At 44.2% G+C, this 23,259-nt stretch overlaps 1 protein-coding gene across 3 annotated transcripts in view; it reads left to right on the top strand.

The window, feature by feature from the left end:
- Positions 1–21,115, top strand: part of PTBP1 (polypyrimidine tract binding protein 1) — a 29,926-nt gene extending 8,811 nt beyond the window's left edge. For 2 of the 3 annotated variants that reach the window (XM_084302703.1, XM_084302701.1), the window contains 13 exons: positions 6,117–6,192; positions 7,127–7,299; positions 8,270–8,416; positions 9,734–9,904; positions 10,720–10,830; positions 11,190–11,364; positions 11,959–12,048; positions 13,233–13,381; positions 16,018–16,051; positions 16,551–16,643; positions 17,028–17,244; positions 17,484–17,561; positions 17,962–21,115. In XM_084302703.1, coding sequence (XP_084158829.1) covers positions 6,168–6,192; positions 7,127–7,299; positions 8,270–8,416; positions 9,734–9,904; positions 10,720–10,830; positions 11,190–11,364; positions 11,959–12,048; positions 13,233–13,381; positions 16,018–16,051; positions 16,551–16,643; positions 17,028–17,244; positions 17,484–17,561; positions 17,962–18,094 — 1,596 coding nt within the window. In that variant the 5' untranslated portion in view covers positions 6,117–6,167 and the 3' untranslated portion in view covers positions 18,095–21,115. The remainder of the gene's footprint in view (positions 1–6,116; positions 6,193–7,126; positions 7,300–8,269; positions 8,417–9,733; positions 9,905–10,719; positions 10,831–11,189; positions 11,365–11,958; positions 12,049–13,232; positions 13,382–16,017; positions 16,052–16,550; positions 16,644–17,027; positions 17,245–17,483; positions 17,562–17,961) is intronic. The other variant, XM_084302702.1, reaches the window with a different exon arrangement.
- Positions 21,116–23,259: the final 2,144 nt, after the last annotated feature.

Genomic DNA, 23,259 nt, shown 5'->3' with positions numbered 1-23,259 from the left:
ACATGGCCCCACCTTTTATTTGCTCAAAGGGCAGGTTTGTTTCGCAGGGTGTCTCCATAGCAGCTGGGGCTGAGCGAGGCAGGGAGGGGCCGGGGATCCGGCTCCACGGGCAGCCTGAGCTGAGCGCGGCGCAATCCCCTTGCGAAATCCCCCAGGTTGTGTGAGCAGCAGCTTTGATGCCTCCCTTCCTGGTGGCTCAGGCTCCAACCTGCACGGGCCGATGGAGGCCGCACCGGCTGTCGGGGCACTGCGTGCTGTAGGAGAGCAGCTTCCTGAGGAGCAGGGTTCCTTGCAGCGCTCTGACCGGCAGCCCTACCTCAAGGTGCTGAGAGGTGTGCACAGTCTGAACCTCCCCGGGAAGCTTTGTGTGTCCATAAACGGTAGAGGGGGTGTCTGCATTTGAACTGGTGCATAAAAACCAGCCATGAGCCATCTGGGGGGCTGAATTTGTCCTCAACTCCTGCTTTTGGGCCTGATCAGATGAAAGATTGCACGTCCCTCAAATGGGCATGGAGGAGGGATGAACACCAGAGCTCCTGATGTCTGCCTGGGGGCAGCAGCGCCCTGCCTCACTCAGCAGCCACTTCAGGCTCTTGAAGTTATTTTGTGTTAATCTCAGCTTTCAAACTTTCCTGGGATTGAAGGATATGCTTTTATCGCGTGTTCTTTGGAGGTGTTGTCACAAAAGGACTGTCTGCTAATGTTTTTTTACACTGCTGCACCTTTAAGTGACTACAGAATCCTTGAGGCAGGAGAGGAAAAAGGAGCGTGTGGGAGGGATGCAAGCGAACCTTGCTGGCAGTGTCTTCCATGGAAGATGAAGAAAACTGGCATCATTCTTCCTAGTAGGTTAAATTTAGTCCTGTTCCTAGCTCTCGAATCTCAACAGAAAATGCTGGAATGCAGCACAATGGGTGTGAGTGATGTCATCAGACTGGATTTCTGACCAGTTTCTTTGCAAAGAAGGAGGGAATCGGGGTTTGGAAGCGCACATTCTTCAACTCCTCGGGGCCTGACGTTGCGTGGAGCCCTTGAAGCATGCTTCGGGTATGCTCAGTTCTTTGTGCTCTGACAATTCTCCGCTCTTATCAGAGCAGGGGGGGTTGTGTAAGCTTCTCAGTGATCTGTGTGTAGTTGTGTAAAACTATGGGGAGTCTCTTACTGGGTCCAGAACCTTTTTGCAGATGCAGGGGAGGTAGAGCAGAGGGATGAAGCTCGCAGGCTCTGGCCAGGCAGTCACAAGACTGGGCAGGGGGCGTTAATCTGAAAGGGGAACTCCTGGAGGAGCAGACCGAGGACTCTGAGCAGCACAGATCTTCAGTTTATTTTTTGGGGGTGTGTCCAGGTGGAACTGTTACTGCCTTGCTTTTTGTGAAGGCACGGCAGCTTACAGCTTGTGTTAAATCCCCCTTCCTTCCCGTGGAGGGGTGCTGCTCTCCTCCGCCTGCTGAAGCCATCCCGTGGTGTCAGTTCCCTAGCCAAGGCAGAGCACTGCGGCTGTGCAGGATGTGCTCAGTGGGCCAGGGATAAAGTTTCTTCTGTAGGCCTCTGGTTTGGCAGGCCTGGAGTTTGAGCTGGCCTTCAGTCGGCATTGCTTTCCCTTCCTGCATGCCCATCTTGCCATACTTTTTGTCTATTCTTGCCATTTTTGCCATACATTCTGCTTTCTGCCCATAACCTTCGCAGCCGTTAGCGTGTAGTAGTGTCACCTGTTTGTCTGTACACTCCTATTTTGGTGCTCCTTTACTTTGTGTATGTTTCCAGCCTTCAGCATAGGCAGGATGTGGTGGGTTTATTGTAATCCATTTAAAAGGAGTGTCTGGGTTTGAGGTGGATAACGAGGTACATAGGGCAGCTGAGAACTTCAGCAGTACCTCAAGGTGTGCTGGTGGAAGCTGAGATAATTTCTGGCTTTCTTAACTCCCCACTGCGGTTAAGTTTAGGTAATACCCTAGTGAAAAAGAGGCAGTTTGTAATTGAATGAATTAACGATTGCTTTTTAAGCTGGGAAAGCCTAGACTGGTTCAAAATTCTTACTTGTTTGTTAAAACTTCCTTTTAAAGCAGAGACAACAGAGCTTGGGGGATAGCTGAGGACGTAACTTCAGAAAATATGGGATGTTGGGATTCTGCCTGGCAGATTTTCCTGAGTTAGGGAAGGGAACTCAAGTATTGATAGCAGCCCTGCACGGAGCATGAGTGTGTTATTAAATTAATGCAGCTTGAGCAACAGGCCCTTTGTAGCCGTGAGTGTTGCAGACAAAAGGAGGCTGCTGTCATAGAAACGCTCCCGGGCGGCGTGTTACCTGTCAGCAACGTGTCCACGCGGTGATTTTGGGGGCAGAAGCAGCCGTACCCTGGACTAGGTAAGATTTGGCGATGCCGCTTTAAAAATGGTGTATTTCCTGTAAGTGGGAAGAGATTTGTTAGCTCAGATGGAGGGGTCTGGAGGGCGGTGTTACTGTCAGCGTGCTGCTGTTGGTGGCGATCTCTTCATAAAAACACCGCTGCAATAGAACTGCCTGAGCAGAACTGCCCACAGACATTGGTGTCTGCTGCGAGCAGGGCTGCTGGCCTCATGATGGGAGATGGGAGAGCCGTGTCTCTGCGTGCGGCACGGCCGGGCCTCCCTGGGGCATGGGGAGAACAAAGGTGGAGGAGTGCTGCAGGGTGATCCTGCCTCTTCCTTCCTTCCCACCCTGGTTTTACATTTAAAAGATAACCAAATAATATCATAATGCTTCAGAATCCATACCCCTTGTAGGGCTCCTCCAATAAAGCCCCAAATACCCAACACCCGTTTTTGTTGGTGGTGAGCAGCTCACATTTAAAGCGAAATCTTTGAGGCAGCCAGGCTTGGTTTGTTTCTTCTGGGCCTACTGAAGTAGGTTGCTTTGTGTGGAGCAGTGTAATTTATTTGTGACATGGTTTTGAAGAAAAGGCACTGCAGTCTGGGAAGAGCTCTTGGTGATCACTGCAGCTCTGAAGGATCCCTCCCACAGCTCATGGCAGGGCGTGCAGGCTAAGAGTGGCTGTGCCCAGTTTACCTTGGGTTAGGTCCTTCCAGAAAGCAACCATCGCTGGACGTTCCTTGCAGTTAGGAGGTGAGCCCTGACGAGCAGCGAGACGGCCGCTGGGGAAAGCAGCAGCTGGGGCAGTTTGCTGCTGGTGAGGAGAGCTTGCCTGCACTGCCTGCCCTGTGGCTGTGCTGCTGGCCCCTAACCCGAGCCTGCACCTCCTGGGCGTGTACTGGAAAAGGGGTTCTGAGGGCTCTGGAGCGGCGTCGGTCCAAGCGCACGGTGCTGTGCGGGGTCTGAAGTTCCCTTGTGTAGAGGAAAGGCCTCGGAGTCGTGGCTGTCCAACTGCTTTGGTCGTCCCCCTCTGTTTGCACGTACTTCCAGCTGGGAAGCTTACAAATTGCCTGCTGCTGCTTTTGATGTCGAACAATCATCCCCCTCTGCCTCCTGGCTCTGGTCACAGCGGGCAGCAGAGACTGTCTCCAAGATAAGAGGGGAGTGGATTTGAAATGCTCTTTCATTAAAGAAACACTGACGTGGAAACGAGCAGCAGTGAGCACTCAGAGTGCTGCGAGTAGATCTGTAAATATGCAGGAAAACGTTTATTCCAAACAAGCCATTAGGAAAGTTGAATTCAGGGAACTTGTGTTCTTTCCCCAGTCACACAAACATTTGTTTTTAGGCTGCAGTTTCCTAGCGGTGCCTCCACAAGCACCAGATACGTGGCTGCTCGTAGCACTTCGCGGGAGCGAGGGGCTGGCCGTGTGCTCGCACAGACGCCTTGCTTCATGCTGGGAGTGCTGCAGCTGGGTCCGTCCTGAGCTTTACGAGTGCCTGAAGAACTCTTTGGGAGCTGAAGGCCCATTAGGGCCTGATGCAAGCGGTTTCATTAGGCCAATAAACACGGCCTGCACGGGGAGGTTTGCTTGCTGCTGGGCGGCTCTTGGAAATAGCTGCTGGTCGCATCCCAGCCGCGGGAAGTCGGCTGGCTGGGGCGCACGAGGGCTTGCAGCAGGCTGGTGGATTCCTTTGCCTTGGGATTACGCGTTAATTTGTCATCAAAAGGATGGGCTCGCAGTATAATAGCCTCCCAGACTAGCTTGCCTCTTGCTTGGACTCAGGAATCCCAGTGCTAATTAGAGCAGCTGTTAAAAGGCCTATTGCTAATTAGCACTTTGTGAGAGGGAGACACTGCTGGGTGGGTGCTGCCTTTGGAGGGCCTGGGCAGTGGGGGCAGGTGACCAGCAGTAGAGCACCGAGCACGGTGTTGGAACCCTGCCTAATTTCCCCTCCTCAGTACATCAAAGTCCTCGAGCTCGTCTTTGAAGAGGCAGCAGCGAGTTGTCAGACGAGAAATTCAAGATTTGAAGAAGAAAAGGGGAAAAAAAAAAAAAGCAAAACCGCCACCCAAACCCCTCTGTCTGTAACTCGCTGTTCTGGGGCTCCTCTGTGACCTACTTTCCCAACCTGTTTGCTGGAGCGGCAGCAGAGCCTTTGTTATCTCGCAGATACTGTTACTGCAGGGCCACCAGATACGGGGCTCGGGGGGCGATAGGGTTTCTGGTGGCCGCGGTGTGCAGCAGGGCATGTTTCTATCCAGGTGCCTGGAGTTAGCAGAGGGATGAGCTTGGTTGTTTTTTTCTGCTGGTAGAGGTCTTCTGGTGTGACACTGTAAAAATCATTTTGGAAGCTACGAGAAAGTGCTTCTGGAGCTGGATTTCTGTTACTGAGTTTGCTTGCTGCTTGCAGTGAGCTTTGAGGTCTTCTCTGTAGCTTGTTTGAAATTCTTACTGATTTTAAGTGGCGTTTGTGTAAGCATAGATCGTGCTAAGAAGTAATTTGTTGTAGTGTTTGCTTCTTGCCTTAGTAATGCTTTTTTCATACTTCCTCCTTAGGTTAGCACGGTGTCGTGGTCAGTGCAGGGAACGCTGCAGTGAATTGAAATGTCTTACAGTGATCTGCTCGAGGTTGGTTAGCATTATTTTCAGGGAGTGAAGGGAAATGCTAAGCTCCTGCACTTCCCTGACCGTATGCCAATAGAAGGAATTAGACCATGCCTCCAGCTACTAAAAGGCCCAGAATAAATGCATTTCTGTGAATTCTGGTATCAGTTTGGGCAGTGTAATTCCAGTAGGAGCAGTTTGTTCTAGCTTTTGATCAAACATTTTGTTCTTCCATAGTCAAAATGTATGACACTGCAGGATGGAAAAAAAATCAAAGATGTTGGCGTGCTCTGAGCATCTCGTTCTGCAAGCAGCCACGACTTTAGCAATAAGCTCCTAGTACAAAATTAAGGATGTGACCACAGATTTTGTACCTGTGATACTCAGGTTTCTCCACTTCAGAATGCTTGTCTGTGTCCTCTGACTGGAGTGTGCTTACTGAGGCTTTTACTGTTGTCCTAGAAGAGTGCAAACTATTGTGTTCCTACTCCTATAAATAATAAAAGTAGATCTTTCCTGGGAGCTTTACTTTCTTGATTTTTTTCCCCCCCCATTTTCTGGGGGGAGGAAGGGGAAGAGTTGCATTTCTTTCAATTCTCAGCATCTCCAAGTTGCGTTGTCTCACAGTTGCTGGAAAATGGCATCTTTGACCAAATGCATTGTAACTTGTCTTTTGCTCAAGACTTCTGTGATCTTGGTAACCCCCAGTAAAATGGCTGCTCTCACCGTAGTGAACGGCATTAGGAATTGATGAGGAGGTGAGACCTACCTGTTCTGCTGTTTCAGATCAGCTACAGCGTTCTAGCTTAACTTAAAAGAACGAAAATGTCATCTGACAGCAGTAGTCAGGTCCTTTTTTCTTAAGGAAAAAATGTGAATGTCAGTGCATGACGCTTGATTCAGTGGCTTCAAACAACTTAGCAATGCCTCAGCTCCTTGAGACTCCCAGTGCTTAGCTGTTGGGTTGTGCTACTCAGTTACTAAATTGGATCTTACTTATGTTTAATTTATGATGACAATGAGGCTGACTGTCAGTATATTTTCACTTCTGTTCAGCTTCTCTACAACTTAATCTCAATTGTTTTTCTGCTTTCAGAATACCTGAATAGGATTTAGTAAAGATGCTGTCAGTTTACCTTTCTTCTTTTCTTTTCCAGCGGGGATCTGACGAGCTTTTCTCTACTTGTGTTACTAACGGACCCTTTATCATGAGCAGCAACTCTTCTTCTGCAGGTAATATTGCCCATAAGAAAAGAGTAACATGAAAAATACTGTACTATGAGGTCTGTTTTGACTTTAATTTTTAAATCTCTATTTTTAATACTTATTGAGCGTGTTGTAAGATGGTGCTGAATAGTAAGTCTCCGCCCTGTACTTTTAAGGTTTGCAGACTGAAAAATTGTTGCAGGACAGTTGCTGAAATGATTTTTACAGCATTAGAATGTGCAGGTTTTGCTGTAGACTCAAAGCACGGGTTAATTTAATGTAGGATTGTTTTGTCTGTGTATATCAATTTGTTGTTATTTAGGAGTCTTACACCATCTAGAGGTTAGTAATCCCTTGCAAGACAGAATTCTTAGGTGCTGAGTCCAGAACTTTGCCTTCTGTGCTTGCCAGTGCCATGAAATGCCTCTGAGGCCCTTACTGTTTTGCCTGTAGCTTCCCTGCCAGACTGTATCAGCTAATGTCTGGTATTGTGCTGCTGGTAGTCTTTGCTGTATGTATAATCCAGCTGATCTAAAGTTACATTTGAGTCGTATTGTTTGTTTTAGTGTCACTTGATCTAAGAAGTCCCTTTCAAAGTGCTTCGTTGCTAAGAATATGTCAAAGTGAAAAGGAACAAAGCAGCAGTCTAAAATTAATGGCTCAGACCTACATGGAATAGAGTTGTGGGTGGGGTTGTGTATGTACTGTAAACAGGCTGTAAAATGGCCACTGGAGAGTTGATTCCATTGCACTGGCATTCAGCTACGTCACTCGCATTCGTGTAATTTGAAAAATGAGTAAAACCATGTGTATTCAGACTCTGGGTAAGTTAGACCATGGAATTTCTCTGTAACAGCAGTAACTGAGGGGGGAGCACCATATGTCAGAAGTGGTAGGTACGTGTATGTTGCAAGGAACTTGCTCTTCTAAGCAGTGACTTTTTTTTTTTTTTTTTTTACAGCTAATGGAAACGACAGCAAAAAATTCAAAGGTGACAGTAGAAGTGCTGGGGTCCCGTCCCGAGTAATCCACGTCCGTAAACTGCCCAGTGACGTTACGGAGGCAGAGGTCATTTCTTTGGGCTTACCTTTTGGCAAGGTCACCAATCTTCTAATGCTGAAAGGAAAAAATCAGGTACTGTTCCTAACTGAAAGCGGAGATTGTCAAAGACTTGTCATGTTGTCAAAGATTCTGTCATCAGTAAACCAGATCTAAGTTGCTTGAACAACGGTGGTGCATTAGGAGTCAATAACTTCTGCATGCTGTTTTACTTCTCCACGATTGTCCCATGAGCTGTAGAAAATACTATTTTCAGACTGCATGGAGCAAGTCCGTAATTACTGGTTGTCATTTATAATTAGCATTATGCTTGGTTTTAAATTACAGACCAGGTAAACGACTTGGACAGCAGTGCTGTGAGTCGGCCTCTTTCACTCAAGTTAGCTTGGTAGTTGAGTAACCACCAGTGTGACTTTGCATATTAAGGACACCTTTACAGGTACAGAAAATGAACCAGGCAAAGCTGAAACACTCTTGGGTAATGCAGAAGGTGTGCACTAGTTTGGTAACTAAAATCGTCTCACAAATTAAGGAGTAAAAAAGCAAGCCAACTTTAATCATCACTTAAAATACTACGTCTTTAATCTTATTATGAAAATGCGCCTCTGATATGTTGCGTGGTATGATTATATGTAAGTACTTAATGTAATGACTCGCTACGATCCCTTGCATTCTTGTTCTGAAGTAGAGGAGACCATAAAGGTGTGGAACAATGAGTAGGCTTACAGCTCTGCAGAGAAGTACGGAAAGTTGCTTAAAGTAATGTGTAAGTGCTCAGAGTCTGGGTTATTGCTCTGTTCTGGTGTTCCTGCAGATGTTTCCGTGGTTGCCAGTTAACTAAGGGTAGTGTAAAGATCTTAGGGCCACTGAAACCTTACATTAATGTCAGTCTGGTGTGTGAATGTGTGGAAATCAATGCTTTTTGTTTCAACTGCAAGTTCCTCCTGAATTTATCAACCATGTGCTATCGCTGAGTGTTACGTTGTCTCCTAGTGTGAGCTGCTTTAGAAAGATGTTGAATTGATTGATTTGGCTTTCTGTTCAGGCTTTCATAGAAATGAATACAGAGGAGGCAGCCAACACCATGGTAAACTACTACACCACAGTCACTCCAGTCCTTCGAAGCCAGCCCATCTATATCCAGTTCTCCAACCACAAGGAGCTGAAGACAGACAACTCTCCAAACCAAGCAGTTAGTTCTTCTTTACCTTGTGCTGGTGGGAGGGGCAGACAGTTCTCAGCTGATGATTTTTCTGCTGGTTTCAAGAAACTTGGTTTAACTATGAAAGTATTAAAAAGCATGCTGATTTCCTGTGAAAGTGTGGATATAAATGCTTCTCATCTAGGTTCTAATAGACTGCTTTCAGCATGGGTGCTTTTGATTGCCTTTTTCCCCTCGCTAGTAGTTTTTCATTTGCTACTTTGACTTCTACCACAAGCTTGTAGTTCATGGAATAAGGTCTCCAATAACAGCTTTTGTCCAAAGTCCCAGCAGACTGTTAAATGAGCTGCTAAAACTGCCTTGATGTTGGGAAGAACATGCATAGGAAATATGAGATCATGAGGAAGTGTTTAGCATTCTTCAATTAGAAACAGTAACTGAATGCATACAGACATGATTAATTTCTGGTGCTTTAAAAATGCTTCTAATACTTGAAAGTTTTATATAAAAAGAAGCTATAATGGGGCACAACTTGTACCTGTCATAGAGTATTTGCTACTGACAAGTGCTATCTTTCAGGCAGGCAGAACTTGAATACAGTGGTTCTTAAACTCTAGATAGTCCTGACAAAGTGTTATGTGCAGATGTGCTCTGCATGGCATAAAAAGCTCACTTCTTTTGTCTCAGCTGCTCTTGGCAATGTTTCAGGACAGGAACACTGGAAATAAGTTCAAGTTACTTGTGCCTCCTTATCAGGGTTGGCTGCCCAATACACCCAGTTTGCCTCCTCTCACTTTTCAGTCTGATTTACATCAGGATCAGAGCCTCTAATGCTGTGCAGATGGAACACCACTGCTTGGTTCATCTAACTAGAATTTGGTGCACAAGTGAGCGCGGTGTTGTACGCAGAAGGGTATGCTCACAGGAACCTGCAAGTCCATTTCCACTTCTGCATCCCTGTAGCAGCTGTGCATAAATCTTTTAGTTTTAGTCAGCTTCTGTAGTATTCTGGAGATGGTGGTTCATTCCAGAAGAGCCTAGTTCTACCTCTCCTAAACACTGGAATAATCTTGCTCCATTGGTATGTGCTGAGCAATATTTTAGCAGTAGCATAAGTACTTCATGCTTTGCATAGGTTGTATTCTTGCTTTGCTGTTATTGATGGGGTGGCGTCCTATTGCCCGTGTTTAAAATGTGCTGAAATCATTGTATCCACAGCCTTAGGAACAGTAAATTGCTACCTGGGTTTCTGCTCTTCTATACTATGCAGTTGGGGATCTCAAGAAAAGCTGAATGTGTGTTTTTGCAAGCAGGAATGTCAGTCTAACAGGATGTTTGGTTCTGCAGCGTGCCCAAGCAGCTCTGCAAGCAGTGAATTCTGTTCAGTCGGGAAACCTGGCGCTGTCAGCCTCTGCTGCAGCTGTTGATGCAGGAATGGCAATGGCTGGCCAGAGCCCTGTCCTGAGGATCATTGTTGAGAATCTCTTCTATCCTGTCACTCTAGATGTTCTGCATCAGGTAAAACACGCCAATGCTTCTTGAAGAGTGTCCTGGAGGAAAGGGTAGCACCAAATATGGAATTATTGTATTCTAAGTGCTGGTGTTCTAACAGCATGTGTTTTTATCCGTAAAGCAAGCTCTGGGAAGAGCAGCTTTGAGCATAGCTGTTAGATTTCTACTTTCTAGACACCCTGACGCATACAATGAGGTTCATCTATTTTTGGTCCCAATCTGGCCAGATTTTAATTTCCAGAGATTTGCTGGCCCATTTTAGTTGCACTGCAACCTGGTAACAGTAGAAAAGACCAATATTTACCTCTTCAAAACTGCTCTTCATATTCTAGTCATATTCTAGCTCTGGTTTTGTGGAAGTAGTTGCTAAGCATCGTTGTGGGAGGTAGAGGGAAACAAATGCAGTATATACAAATCATTTAGGCAGTAGCCTATTTGGAAAGTTTATTCCTGCTGCCCACTATGGTTGCTTAACTTAATCTTCATGTTCAAAATGCAAGCTTGACTGCATTTAAGAATCCCTAAAATTCTGGAAAGTGTTCCAGTTTATGAAGGTGTGTATGAATCCTCCTGTGTAAGATTTCATGACAAACTGAAAGCTTCATTAAGGATGCAATTCAGTGATAATGTCACTTTTTCTAGTCAGATGCTATGATGTAAGATAAACAATGCTTGATGCAGTTTAAAACCTTACGTTTTTGAGTCGGAAAGCTAACAGGGTGATGGGATAACTTACCATTTCTGCTTTCAATAATGGAGGTGAAATATGAAGCTCTATTAATGGAAATGAGGTAACGATGCATGCAAATATTATCTTGCAGATTTTTTCCAAATTTGGTACAGTCTTGAAAATCATCACATTCACAAAGAACAACCAATTTCAGGCTCTGTTACAATATGCTGACCCAATGAGTGCTCAGCATGCCAAACTGGTGAGTAATATGTTTGCAGTGCTAAACACCTGAATTATTCAAAATTCTAAGCTTGTTTTTGTTAATCTAAAACAAATGTACCTGGGCATATTAGGCTTACGTGAGCATTACCCTACTGGCAGATTGCATGTGCAGGTGGGAGGGAAATTCACCACCAAGGCCAGTATGGTGTAACTTGGGTGAATACTGAAGGGAATAGACTGGTGTGATGCTAACTCCATGCAAAGCAAGATGCCTGCCTGTCCTTGGGTACAGCACTACCTTGGAATGATGGAACACCACCTCTCTTCAGAGATCTGTTACTATGATGTATAACATAAATACATCTCAGATTTAAAAACTGATTTATTTCCTTGCAGTCGCTGGATGGACAGAACATCTACAATGCCTGTTGTACACTGCGCATAGATTTCTCAAAGCTCACAAGTCTCAATGTAAAATACAATAATGATAAAAGCAGAGATTACACACGGCCAGACCTACCTTCTGGGGATAACCAGCCCTCTCTCGATCAGACCATGGCAGCTGCTTTTGGTGAGAATTCTTAGAGTGGGAGTAGGACAAATGTAACTGATACTTCTGTCAGTTGGGGAAAAGAAGGGGATGTAAGCCTAGTATATTTGGCCACGTATAATTTTATAATATAGTGTGATTGAGAAATTTTGGAATCACTGAATCTGACTAGTGCAAAATACTAGCATGTACGTATGGTTGTGGGTGCACATTGCTGCTTTGAATGCTATTTTTTATTCGTGAGGACTGTTTTAACATGTTACCAGCTGTCTGGGCTTCTAGTGCCATCTGCTGTTCTGACTACAATACAGACAGCAATAATTTGGGGTGCTGTAACCCATACTTTGAAAACTACTGTGTTTAAACAATTATGGGACCTGCTAGCTTGTGTTGAGGCCAACAGGTAACTTCTGCTAGCTGCCAGACCAGTGGAGTTGGAGAAGTATTCTTGTCATTTCTTGAAGACATTCAGTATTGTTTGAGACATTTTTTACTTAGTGGTTATGGTTTAGCTTCCAGCTAAATCTTTGTTGAAGGACTTACAGAGACGTTACAGCTCAGTCTAGAGTTTAATTGCTGTTGGCCCTCTATGTATAATGTGTATGTCTTTCCCAGGTGCTCCAGGAATAATCTCTGCCTCTCCATATGCGGGGGCTGGCTTTCCTCCTACCTTTGCAATTCCTCAGGCTGCAGGTACTGTACTTCGTAAGTTGGAATTTTCTATAGGTTCTCTGGTTGTTGCTAAAGCATCTTGATGTTTTAGAGCTGAGTAGTGATGGGGGGGCTAGTCATGGGAATCTGAAGTGCTGGCATTTGGCATGTGAGTGAATGGTGTTTCAGTACGTAATCTCAACTAGGAATGTGAGTGTAGCTGTAGCTACTCTGCCTCAGCTATATTCACATGGAGAGAAGAAAACCTGAATGTGAGAGTTCATAAAGGCAGAATTTAAAATTATTGAGAAACTCAGGGGAGGATATTATTTTGTATTCAGCACTTCACGTGGTTGCTGAGGTTAGGAGCTCACTTTTACACCTGCATTTAAGCATCAAGCTAATTGCTTGTGCTACTATATTGCACGGAGGTTTACAGCTCATGTTGCAGGTAACAATATAACTATGTACATGAGTAGCCAAGTGTCTGAGATGAAACACTTAAGCTTTAGGTGCTAGGCCAAACTTGGTATGCTATGAAAAACAATGTTGACTTCCCTGTAACTTGATGGAATTTCCTGGCTAATAAGAAACAAGTACAAAACAAATTGTTTAACCACTGATATTTTTAATATTTTGTCCTCTTGAGGAAATAAACAACGTCACTTTAAGTAATTTCATTTAATTCATTACTAATGGTTTCCAGAACTTTAGCTCTCCAAAGGAAAGAACTCTTAATACAGTGAGGTGCCGGATGTTATTGTGAGCAATGTAGAAATGCCTGTAAATGAAACTTTAATGTTTCTCCGTTCATGAGAAATTAGCTGATGGTAGCATATAATATTATATGCATGGTTAAAGACTGAAGCATTTTTGGCATGCACTGGTTGGAAAGACCCTTACAATTGCACCGTTTGTGATGCCTTTCCTGCACCAGCAAAGCTGAGGCTTTGTGCTGATTCCGCTTCTTGTGAAATGCGAAAAATATTGTAGTCAACAAGATCGTGCTGAGGCATCTGTTAAACACCAGGCACCACAAGAGCAATTACTATTAGGAATGACACCATTTCCTGCAGCACCAGAATTGGAGGCTTCTGTTGCTGTTAGTACGTAGTCACTGTGTTTTGAATGGTTACTTGCATGTTGCAGAAGGTGCCATGTTCTCCCTTCTGGTGCAGCAAATACACTAGAGTACGTGCTGTTAATTTCTTTACTGGTTAATATTCTTTAATTTCCAGGCTTGTCAGTTCCCAATGTTCATGGAGCACTAGCTCCTTTGGCTATCCCATCAGCAGCAGCTGCAGCGGCTGCAGCAGGACGGATTGCCATTCCCGGCCTCACTGGGGCAGGGAACTCTGTTCTGCTGGTTAGCAATCTGAATCCTGAGGTTAGTGGAGTCCTAATTTTACTTTTTTCTCCTTCCTGTTACCTCTACTTTCACTTTCTGAACACAGATTATGCTGAAACTCGTTGAAAGTGAAATCCTACTATATCTTAAAGGAAACGGCAAAACTAGAAAAGCAGATGATGTGCTCTGCAAGCTCTGAACCTCAAAGCAGATCAGTACTCTAGTTGCTGAAGGGAAATGAGAAAGTCCATCTTTCAAATTAAAATCTCGCTCTTCTTTGGTTGAAAGCCAAGGATGCTGCCTGCCTGCTCTTGTCCCACAAAGACTACAATGCCTGTCCCCTTCCTCCCTTCCATTTGGAACCTCCCTGCCATTCCCATGCAGTAGTGTCATTTGGGTCACGGAATAGCCATGTCCATTCTTTCTTCCCCATAGCATGTTTTAGTTTTTTAATACATTAATTCAGAACTACAGAGAGAGTTCATTCTGACCTCTGCTCTTTCTGTGTAGTGTCTGGACCCCTGCCAGCTTGACTTTGTACCTGTGCAGTTTTCCTCTGCCATGTGCTTGCACATTTTATTCCTTTCCAAGATTCCTGGAAGGTTTTCTTTAGTTAAACCCTGTAACAGCTCACAATTTACATGTTCGACTCCATTTAACTTAGTGAGTTGAAATACTTGGGTTTCTTTAATAACAAAGCAGGAAAATTTGAACAAAAATCTTTAATGGAAGACTGTATCAGAGAATTCGATATGGGTATCTTGATTTTTTGTCAGATTTTGGCTCTTTGTTGGATTGAAAGTGTAGAATCTTCTATTGTGTGCAATAGAATGAGAGTCTCTAAAAGCACTTTTAACTGGTGGGACTGCACACACAACTTAATACTACTTTGCAAAGCTATAAAACTTACCAGTGATGTCAGAGTAACCACAAAACCTCTTTTGCATCAAAGGAGAAGCCTGGATGTGATGAGTAATCAAAAAATATTCAACTCTCGATGAGATGCGCTAATTGAATCAGTAGTTCAGACTACTCTTCATCTGTCATTACTATTTTCTCCAGGGCATGAAATAATGGCAGGGGCTGTGATACCAGCTTTGATTTGGATGAGTTGGTTTTTCTGCCTAGGAACTCCTCTGCCATTCCAGGAACTGTCATCTCTGGCTTGGTCCCAGTGACCTGCTGTCCAAACAGAAGTCTTAATTAAACGTTACGAGCTGGCATTGCTATTCTCAACTGATATAACACAGTCCATTTTTTTTCTTGGGATGATCGTATTGCTTGGATGGCAGTGATAGGTTGCAGACCATGCTTTACCCCCATTTAATCTGCATGTGTCTGATGGTGTGCACAGTTCTTGTTTAAACAGGATCAAGCAGTTATTTCATGCCTTGTGATTTTTTTTGAGCTCTTCACTATCCATCCAGCTTATCTTTGGGCTAGAGAGACTTTGATACTTGTACTGAAGCTGTGAACTAACAGATCTGAAACTTTTTCCATTGCCTGTATAATCAGTGTTGTAGAAACTTACCTATGCCACAACCAGTTAGTTAAGAGACAGTATTTCTCTGGAGTGACTGCTCCGCAGCATGTAAGGCTTTTTCCTGAATCAGAATCCTGGAAATTAAAATGACTTTTTTTCTTCTCCACGGTGAGTGGGAGAAGTCTAAAGCACTCTAATCTGCGTGCACAGTTAGTGTTGCTGCTGGGAGCAGAGGTGCTTTCCCTTCCTGGATCAGCAGCAGCGCTGGGCTCCTGCAGTGTGGGGCCAATGCACTGAGATGGGAGGGAGCAGACTTCTGCTGTAAACATGGTACCAAGCTCCTTTATAGCAAGAACTTCCACCAGGCCTTTAAAGTACTCTTTTTGTAGTGGAATAGCTGCTCAGCCTGGTATTTTGCTCTATATGCAGTGGGTAATATCTAAATTGGCTTTTTTGGTTTTGTTACAATTACGTATACCGTATGGGCTACTTCCTTTAGTCCTTGGCCCTAAAGCAGCAACTACAGCTGTTTGACTTGACAGGTGAAGTTATTTCTTCTGAGAAATGCTAGTAATCAAAAACAGTATTTTAAGACAAATTTTAGGGAATACCATTGCCATTTAATTAGTGTTAAAGCCTGTAGAAGTCACTCTGTTGTGATACTGTCTCTTACTTCTTTGTATATCTTAAGTAAAAATGCCTTTTCTTTATCGTTGTGTTCCACTAGGTAAAAACCTATTAACTGTTTCTGTAAACAAGTTATTGTATGTAGAATTCTATAAATCTGACTGATGGAACACTACATATTTCCTTATGTATTTACTGACCTGTGTTTTTTGCTACTTTTTTCTTTTCTCCCCCATCCCTGAATTTTTTTTCTTCCCCTGATCCGGAATTTCTTTGCCAACTGACTGCACGGTACTTCTGCTTCCTGTTGTTGCTTGAAACAAAAAATAAAAACATTCCCCTTCCAAAAAAAAAAAAAAAAAAAAAAAAACCCTGCTCTTCGGAAACCAACCTGCCCTTCAATATTAACCATCTTGAAAACTTCATCATCCATCAACCAATTTCGCCATTTCCTGCGGGGACTCTGCCCTTCCTCGTTGTGGACGATTTGTGCAACCTCGCTCTCCCCTTCGATTCCTTACCTCTTCCCTGTCCCTCCGCTGCCTTGCTCTGCTGTTCTCTAAAGAGAGTTACACCCCAATGCCTCTTTATTCTTTTCGGTATGTTATTATTCACACTTTTTATTACCTTGTTTTTCATTTATTTGAGATTACTTTTTTTTGATACTTCAAAAATGTACAGTTTGCAGTTTGCCATTTTTTTGAATGCATAATTTTTACATTGTTTATTTAGTTTGCTATTTAATTTAGTTTGCCTTTATTTTATGTTCAGTTATGCATGGTTTATTGCTTTGCATGTCTTTTTATAAGAGTTTTAAATTGTGGTAGCATGCTAAATTGTCCAGTCTTCTGGCATTTAGATTTTTGCTCTTTTTTTGCTGAAACCCAGTATCTTTTTCTTTAATGTATTGTTCCATTATTATTCTGCTATATAAGAATTTTCCTTAAGTAGAGCAGAATAAGTAAAACATGGTTGGAATGAGATTAGTTCTGGTTGTGAATGAATGTTTTTGCTCTTGGATTGATTAGCTAATATTAAGTTGAATGAGACTTCCCTTATTCCCCTTACCTGAAACTATTTTTTCCTCACTTTCTGAAGGAGTCTATGGTGATGTGCAGAGGGTGAAGATTTTATTTAATAAGAAAGAGAATGCCCTAGTTCAGATGGCTGATGGAAACCAGGCTCAGCTTGGTAAGCAAGCTTAAATTTATCGCATTGTTAGCATTAAGAGATATCGGTAATCAAAGGTTTAGTATCAGTGCTTTCTCTTCAAAAAAAAAAAAAAAAAAAAAAGATGAAAAACTCACAAACAGCTTGTGCCTTTAATTGCTTGCCTGCATATATGGTACGGTTTTAGTGCAACTCCAGAAGGTATGGTTTGTTTGTGCAAGATAATCCAGAGGGAAAATGATGGAATAAGCAGTACTATAAAGCAGAGTAACAACGCCTGTCATGGAGTTCCTGGAAGATGCGATAACTGCATAGGGAAGAACTCAAATGAAATCTAGCTTTGATATTAGTGTCTGAAGAGAACTGAAATACCATTGTAGTCAGCACTGTCTTTAACTGTTACAGCTATGAGCCATTTAAATGGTCAGAAGCTTCATGGGAAGCCAATCCGTATAACATTGTCCAAGCATCAGACTGTGCAACTTCCCCGTGAAGGGCAGGAAGACCATGGTCTGACTAAGGACTACGGAAATTCTCCTTTACATCGTTTCAAGAAACCAGGCTCCAAAAATTTTCAGAACATCTTCCCCCCTTCTGCCACTCTTCATCTGTCCAATATTCCGTAAGTATCTGCGTGGAGAGTTTGTGCGCCTCATTGTGGAAATATTCACAAGTTTAGTGTGAGAGTAAATGTTGTCAGCTTTTTAACTTCAGGCAGTAGAAAAGATTGCCCATCTTCCTGTCATTCCTCAGCCTTTCCAGTCCAAAGAGCTACTTGACTGGTAGAGAATTTAGGAAAGGATCCGATGGGAGCTGTTTTAGAGGTGATGTACATTTGACTGGAGAAATTATTTGTTTCAGACCATCAATAACTGAAGAAGACCTCAAGATGTTGTTCTCAAGCAATGGTGGGATGGTCAAAGGATTCAAATTCTTCCAGTAAGTGTTTTCCTCTTATGTCCTGTCCTTACGCTGGGCTCTGCAGTGTGAAAAGGGTAGAAGCATTTGGCTCTTACTATCAAAATCCAACCCAGGTTAAGAGAACGCTGAGCAGAATTGTTGCTTATGTAGTAATTGACTCATTTAGAATAAAGAATTACAGAGTAAGCCTGGGTGGGGTCCATGGTGAATGACTTGATGAAAATTTTAGGGTAGCTGAGTGAGAAGTTTGGATAGTCACGTTTGTCTTACAGATGTACTCCCTGTGTAAAAGGACAGTATGTTGCAGTTATCGGGTAGCTGATTTTCTGCCTGGTCTTGAGTGCTGGTTAAGAAAGCATGTACTGAGTTAAGCTCTGTGTATGACGGTACTGAGTGACTTAAACTTCTGTCTCGTCAGGAAGGACCGTAAAATGGCTTTGATCCAGATGGGCTCTGTGGAAGAAGCCATTCAATCACTCATTGACCTCCATAATCATGACCTGGGAGAGAATCACCACCTGCGTGTGTCCTTCTCAAAGTCCACCATTTAAAGCTTTGGAAGGCATGAGACAGAATGGACTTAACCTCTTGGGTTCAGCCTTGACCTTAGAAGGCTGAACACTAGGGTTTCAACTTCCATCATTCCAGAAAAAAGCCACTTTAAAAATGCAGCTGAAGTGACCTTAAAAGACCAGAGATTTTATTTTTTTAAAGAGAAATCAGTTTACCGGTTTTTAAAAAAAAAAAAAATTAAATCTAATTCATATTGCTAACCTTGCAGTGATGGGTAACAATCTTGACTGTTCAAATAAATCACAAGTTAAAGTTTACACTTTGGAACCTGCTCTGGGAAATTCCCCTCCCCTCCTGCTCCTCCTCCCCTGAAAAGCAGATCCCAACAAGTTTATCAGGTTTCACATTGATGCCTTTTTTTTTCTTTACCCATCCATGCCTTGAAAGACCTAAAACCACTGTGTAAATTCACTTTTGCGCCTTTGAGTCAGGATTTTGCAAAATGCATGGTGTATAGGAGCTCCCAACTCATCCAGCACAAAAATAAGTTGCATTGATCCTACCTAAACTGTGCATCTGCTATCCTGTGCCTTAAACTTTTTTCTTCTTTTGGGGAAAACATCTGAACTGTAGGGATTGGATGGGAGAGTTGAGGGGAATGGATGAGCTCTGGCTCACTAGATCAGCTTATCGTAGTGAAGGACTAATGAAGCTGGCAAAGTGGATAAAGAAAACATTGGGCTTTGACTCTAGGCAGTTGTATCCCACTGTCCATGATGTCTCAATTTGCATAGGATCATGTGTCTTCATGCCACTTTCCAATCTGCTTGTGGTTTATCTCCATCTGCAAACCTTCCAGTGGGAGTTATTTAAGATCCTTTGTGTGTAATGCTCAGACCAAGTAGAAGGGTCTGGGTGGGGAAGCATTCCCAAGACCAAATCACATTCCATTGTCGATAGCAAGTCAACAGGCTCTGCCCTTCACAAGAGCATTGATCAAGATATGAAATTAACCACTGTCGGACACTTGTGAAGATGAATCATAAAGAATTTGTCAAATTGTGTGTATATATATATATCTTTAAATACTTGGCTAGGATTTGAAGAATTATTGAATATCCCACATTTAGAAAGGTGTTCATGTGAGTCACCTTCGTGCCCCTAATTTGAAATTAACAAGACCAATGTAGCTCTGCCATCATTCTTATAGCATGTCTTCAGCATTTGAGCTTTTTGTTTTAATTCTTGTATTATACTTTTTGATGCAGTTGCTGTCATCTGTGCCTAGCAATATTTCCAGTTGACCAAATATTCTAATCTCTTTATATGCAAAAGAAATAGTTTAAGTACCTTTTTATAGAATGATAAGATGGTATAAACGTAATCTAAATTTACTCCTTTGTGGTATTACCCTTGTATACTGTACTTTCTTATTTTTTTTTTTTGTAATTGAAACTGTAGGGCAGGAATTTAGTTATCAGGCTGAGGTCATGACTGAGGATGAATAAATGTAATGACATTGAAACATGCTAAGCAGATTTTTAAAGCAATGTGTTTGAGGTAACAAGCACAATTAGCTTGTGAATTTAAGTAAAAGGACCCAGGCTAAAGTTTTACCCTTTTAACCTATAAGCCCAGATATTTTTAAGTTATAGGAAGGGAATCTATTATAAGTAGAACGCAGATCGTTTTTTCCCAGTGATACAACAACCATTTTTTTTCTGGCTTACGACTCTTTCCTGGGCCATTCTGCCTTCTATTTTGTGTAATCCAATGTTGCCTTACGTTTCCCTCTAACCTGCAACCTGTTCGGATGCAAAATAACAAGAATCTTGTACTTTTTTTCAGGGTTTTTCTGCAAATTGTGGACCAAAGTTTGTTTTTTGTCTTAGTGTTGCAAGTTATGATTTCCTTGCTTAGTGTGGGAGCTCTTGACTTGCCTAGCACTGAGTGTTTGGAAAAGTCTTAACTTTTCTTAGTTCCTCCCTGAAATCTTGAGGATATGCATTATGCTGGAGAAGTGTGTGAAGTCTGAGTGAGGGTTCAGCTCGGGTTGCTGGCATGAGATCAGTAATTACTTGTCTGCCTCAGTCTTCAGTCGGAGGCCGAAAGGGGTGTGAAACCACCTGAAATGGAAGTTGCCCCCAGCTGAGCTGAGAAAAAGTTCAGCTGACATCAGCTGACAAGGAGATGCTGGTTTCAGTTACCTCTAAAGCTGAGTAAGCCTGTTAAGGAAATCTTGAGCTGCCTCTGAAAAATCTGTTTCCTTGCCAGCATCTTACATGCAGCAGTGCAAATTCAGATGTCTTGGTGGTAGTTGTCAGCTGGAGTTAGTTCGCTCATCTGCCTTCCTTCCCCAGTGGAAACCAGTAAGTTGAGTCCTCCCGCAGCTGGGGAGCGCGGGCAGTGTGGCTGCTTCTCCTGAGCACACCCCAGGCAGCACTACCTTAAGGATCCATGCGCAACCCGAGTGGAACAGCTGTGGTGGTTTAACTTTTAAAGAATTCAATCAACCTCACCCAAGACACTGGGAAGAGGCTTATTGGAATGAAACCTGTCTGGTGGCCTTTAATGTTGATTTGGTCAACCCACAGGCTTTATATATTTTGCAAAATGCAAGTAAGTGAATTGAGGTAACCCCAGAACCCAGACAATTGTGGGTTTTTTTCCTTTGGATCCCTGTGTTTGCATGTAAAGAATGTGAGTAACAAAAGGGTGTACATATTTATAATTTTTTTATACCTGTTGTAAGACATGAGGGGGCAGCAAAACCCAGTTTTTTATGGTGAACAGATGTATTGTATATTTTGATAACAGCTATTACAGGTTCAGTATTGTGGAAGGTGGGGTGGGGAGGGTAAGCATACACAACATCAGAATTCCATTGCCTCTTTCAAAGAATGTTTGTAATGCAAAAAGAAACAAAATTAAAACTATTTTATAACAACCTTTGTACCTTTCTGTAGCTCCATTATTTACTGTTCAGATTGTAGAAAGCGGTTATTGGCCAGTCTGTACTTGTGCTTTCAATAAATTTCTTCTGTATTCTTTGCTTCTGATTTTCCTCTCTCTTTATTGTGCCTATTTTGCTTCTGATTTTTCCTTCTAATGTAATTTCAGCTGCCTCATACATAACTTTTGACTTTTTCGCATACCTCTGGGCTGGGGGAGTGTTTCTTCATGCTGGCCCCTCTGTGCAGGGGGCAGGATGGTGAACCAGGCCTGGGGCTGCGTGGGGTGACCGAAGCCCCCCGGTGTTCACCCTCCAGCCCTTCAGAGCTTGACCAGTGAAGTTCAGAGGTATGAGGTTATAGGGCCTTAACCGATGCTCTGCCTTTGTCACACTCCAACACTTTTGTTTTTGTTTTTGTTTTTTTTTTTTTACTTCATGTTCCTAAACTTTCCATATATTCTAGCTAATATCCATGAAATAACCAACTCTCCAGTCAAATACGTAATACTCTCTGTAGTTTTGTGCTCTAGATGTGTCGAAGCTTTCTGGCTAGCTGGATGTCTCAGTGCTGAGTTTCCCATCCAGTGCCCCGCTGTGACCTGGCCAGGTTGCTGTTGCAATGGCTAGGAGGGGGCTGGAGGCTTATTTTGGTTCCTGGGGTCACCCTGCTGTGCTGGTGGGAGCTGTGCTGGTGGGCACACCTGGCTGCTCAGCCCCCTGGGGAGCGAGGCCTTCTGTCCTGCAGGTTTTGTCCTCTCTGAGTCCAACACAGTTGAAGAAAAAATACTTTCTGAAAGTAGGTGCTGTGGTGTAGAGCTGGACACCTCGGCATCCCGAAGTTTGGGATCACAATGCTCAAGAAATAAAACCTCAGCGGACCCCCTGTGGCTCGTGGCAGTGTGCTCTGTGCTGTCCCTGTCCCTCTCCTTGCACCCCTCCAGCTCTAAGCGATGCTGGGGGTGCGCCGAGCTCCAGCAGCCGAGGGTGGCGATGGACAGCCCGTGTTTGTGGAGGTGGGACGAGTAAAAGCTGCGCGGCTGGGTTTGTGGCTCTGCTCCTGTCCTTTGGCTGCGTTCCCTTTGTGTTGAACCGCATTAGCATTAAACTGGCTTATTTTATAGGCTTCTCGGTTCCGGCTTCAGCCTCCAAGCTGGGTTCTGCAGGAGCCTCAGGCTGCTGAAAGAGATCACTGTTGTTCCTGGAAAGTGTAATAGGATTTGTAACAGCTGCCTCTGCCCTCGCCCGCTGATGCGCGTGTGAAACGCTGCTGAGCTCTGCGTGCCCTGGGCACCAGCAAGGCAGGGGGGGCCCTGGGGTGCTGGGGGGGGGATTTACGGCCTCCTGGCCCCTGCTGTGGGGGCTGCTCTCCTGTCCAGCATCGCAGCAGCTCCCGGCACTGCCGGTGTCCGGGTGCAGGAGGGCAGATGCCTGCACTGGCTCACCCGTGTGCATCTGACAGAGAGCTGACTCTCAACCTGTGCTTGTAATTAGACCGTTCTCACTGACAGTGTAGGGCAACTTCTAGAAAAGATGTTCTTTATTTAGAAAATGCTGAATTAGGGGAACCAATATTTTATTTTCAGCGAGAGAACAACAGCCTCATCTGCTCCCTGCCTCCAGCAGATCTTCCAACCACGCTGCTGTGCAGTGTAAGATGGGGGGAGAGGCTCGTGCGGAATAAACACCAACATGAAAGGCCAGGCCAAGCATCCTGAGCGTCTCTGGCTATGGAAAGTGAATGCAGATAGCTTGGCTTCGCCACCAGCTCTGTAAATGCTGCTGCTAATCCTCCGAGCATGCCTCTGAGGGAGAGTCTGAAGTGCTGCTGCCAGCCCTGGAGTAGCGCTGCTCATGCTGCTGGAGCTGAACCAATATTTGCTGAAGCCACTTCCCCACGTTGCTCCGTGCCGGGGGGTACTCAGAGTCCTGCAGAGGCTCTTGGAGGGCAGAAAGGCTGCGCCCAGCGCCCTCAGAGAGCGGGGCCACAGCCCCTGGGAGCCCAGGGCCGGTGTCGGGGCTCCCTGTGCCCGGGGAGGGGGTGGCTCTGGGGTGGCCGTGTCCGGGTGAAGCAGGGCTGAGGGCAGCAAATCCTCCCTGACCCCTCCGCAGGGACAGGGCCGAGGCTCCCCACGGCTCCAACCAACCCGAACCGTGCCACCGCTTCTCAGGCACCGAGGGAATTTGCTTTATTTGCTGCTCCAGGAGCAATTAGCGAGCGGGGCCCAGCTAACGAGGCAGGGTCTCCCCTCG

Source organism: Netta rufina, assembly GCF_964035555.1.
Source record: "Netta rufina genome assembly, chromosome: 28".
In the NCBI taxonomy this organism is placed as follows: Eukaryota; Metazoa; Chordata; class Aves; order Anseriformes; family Anatidae; genus Netta; species Netta rufina.
The sequence above is the reverse complement of the archived record's forward strand: the minus strand, read 5'-3'. Positions and strand labels throughout refer to the sequence as shown.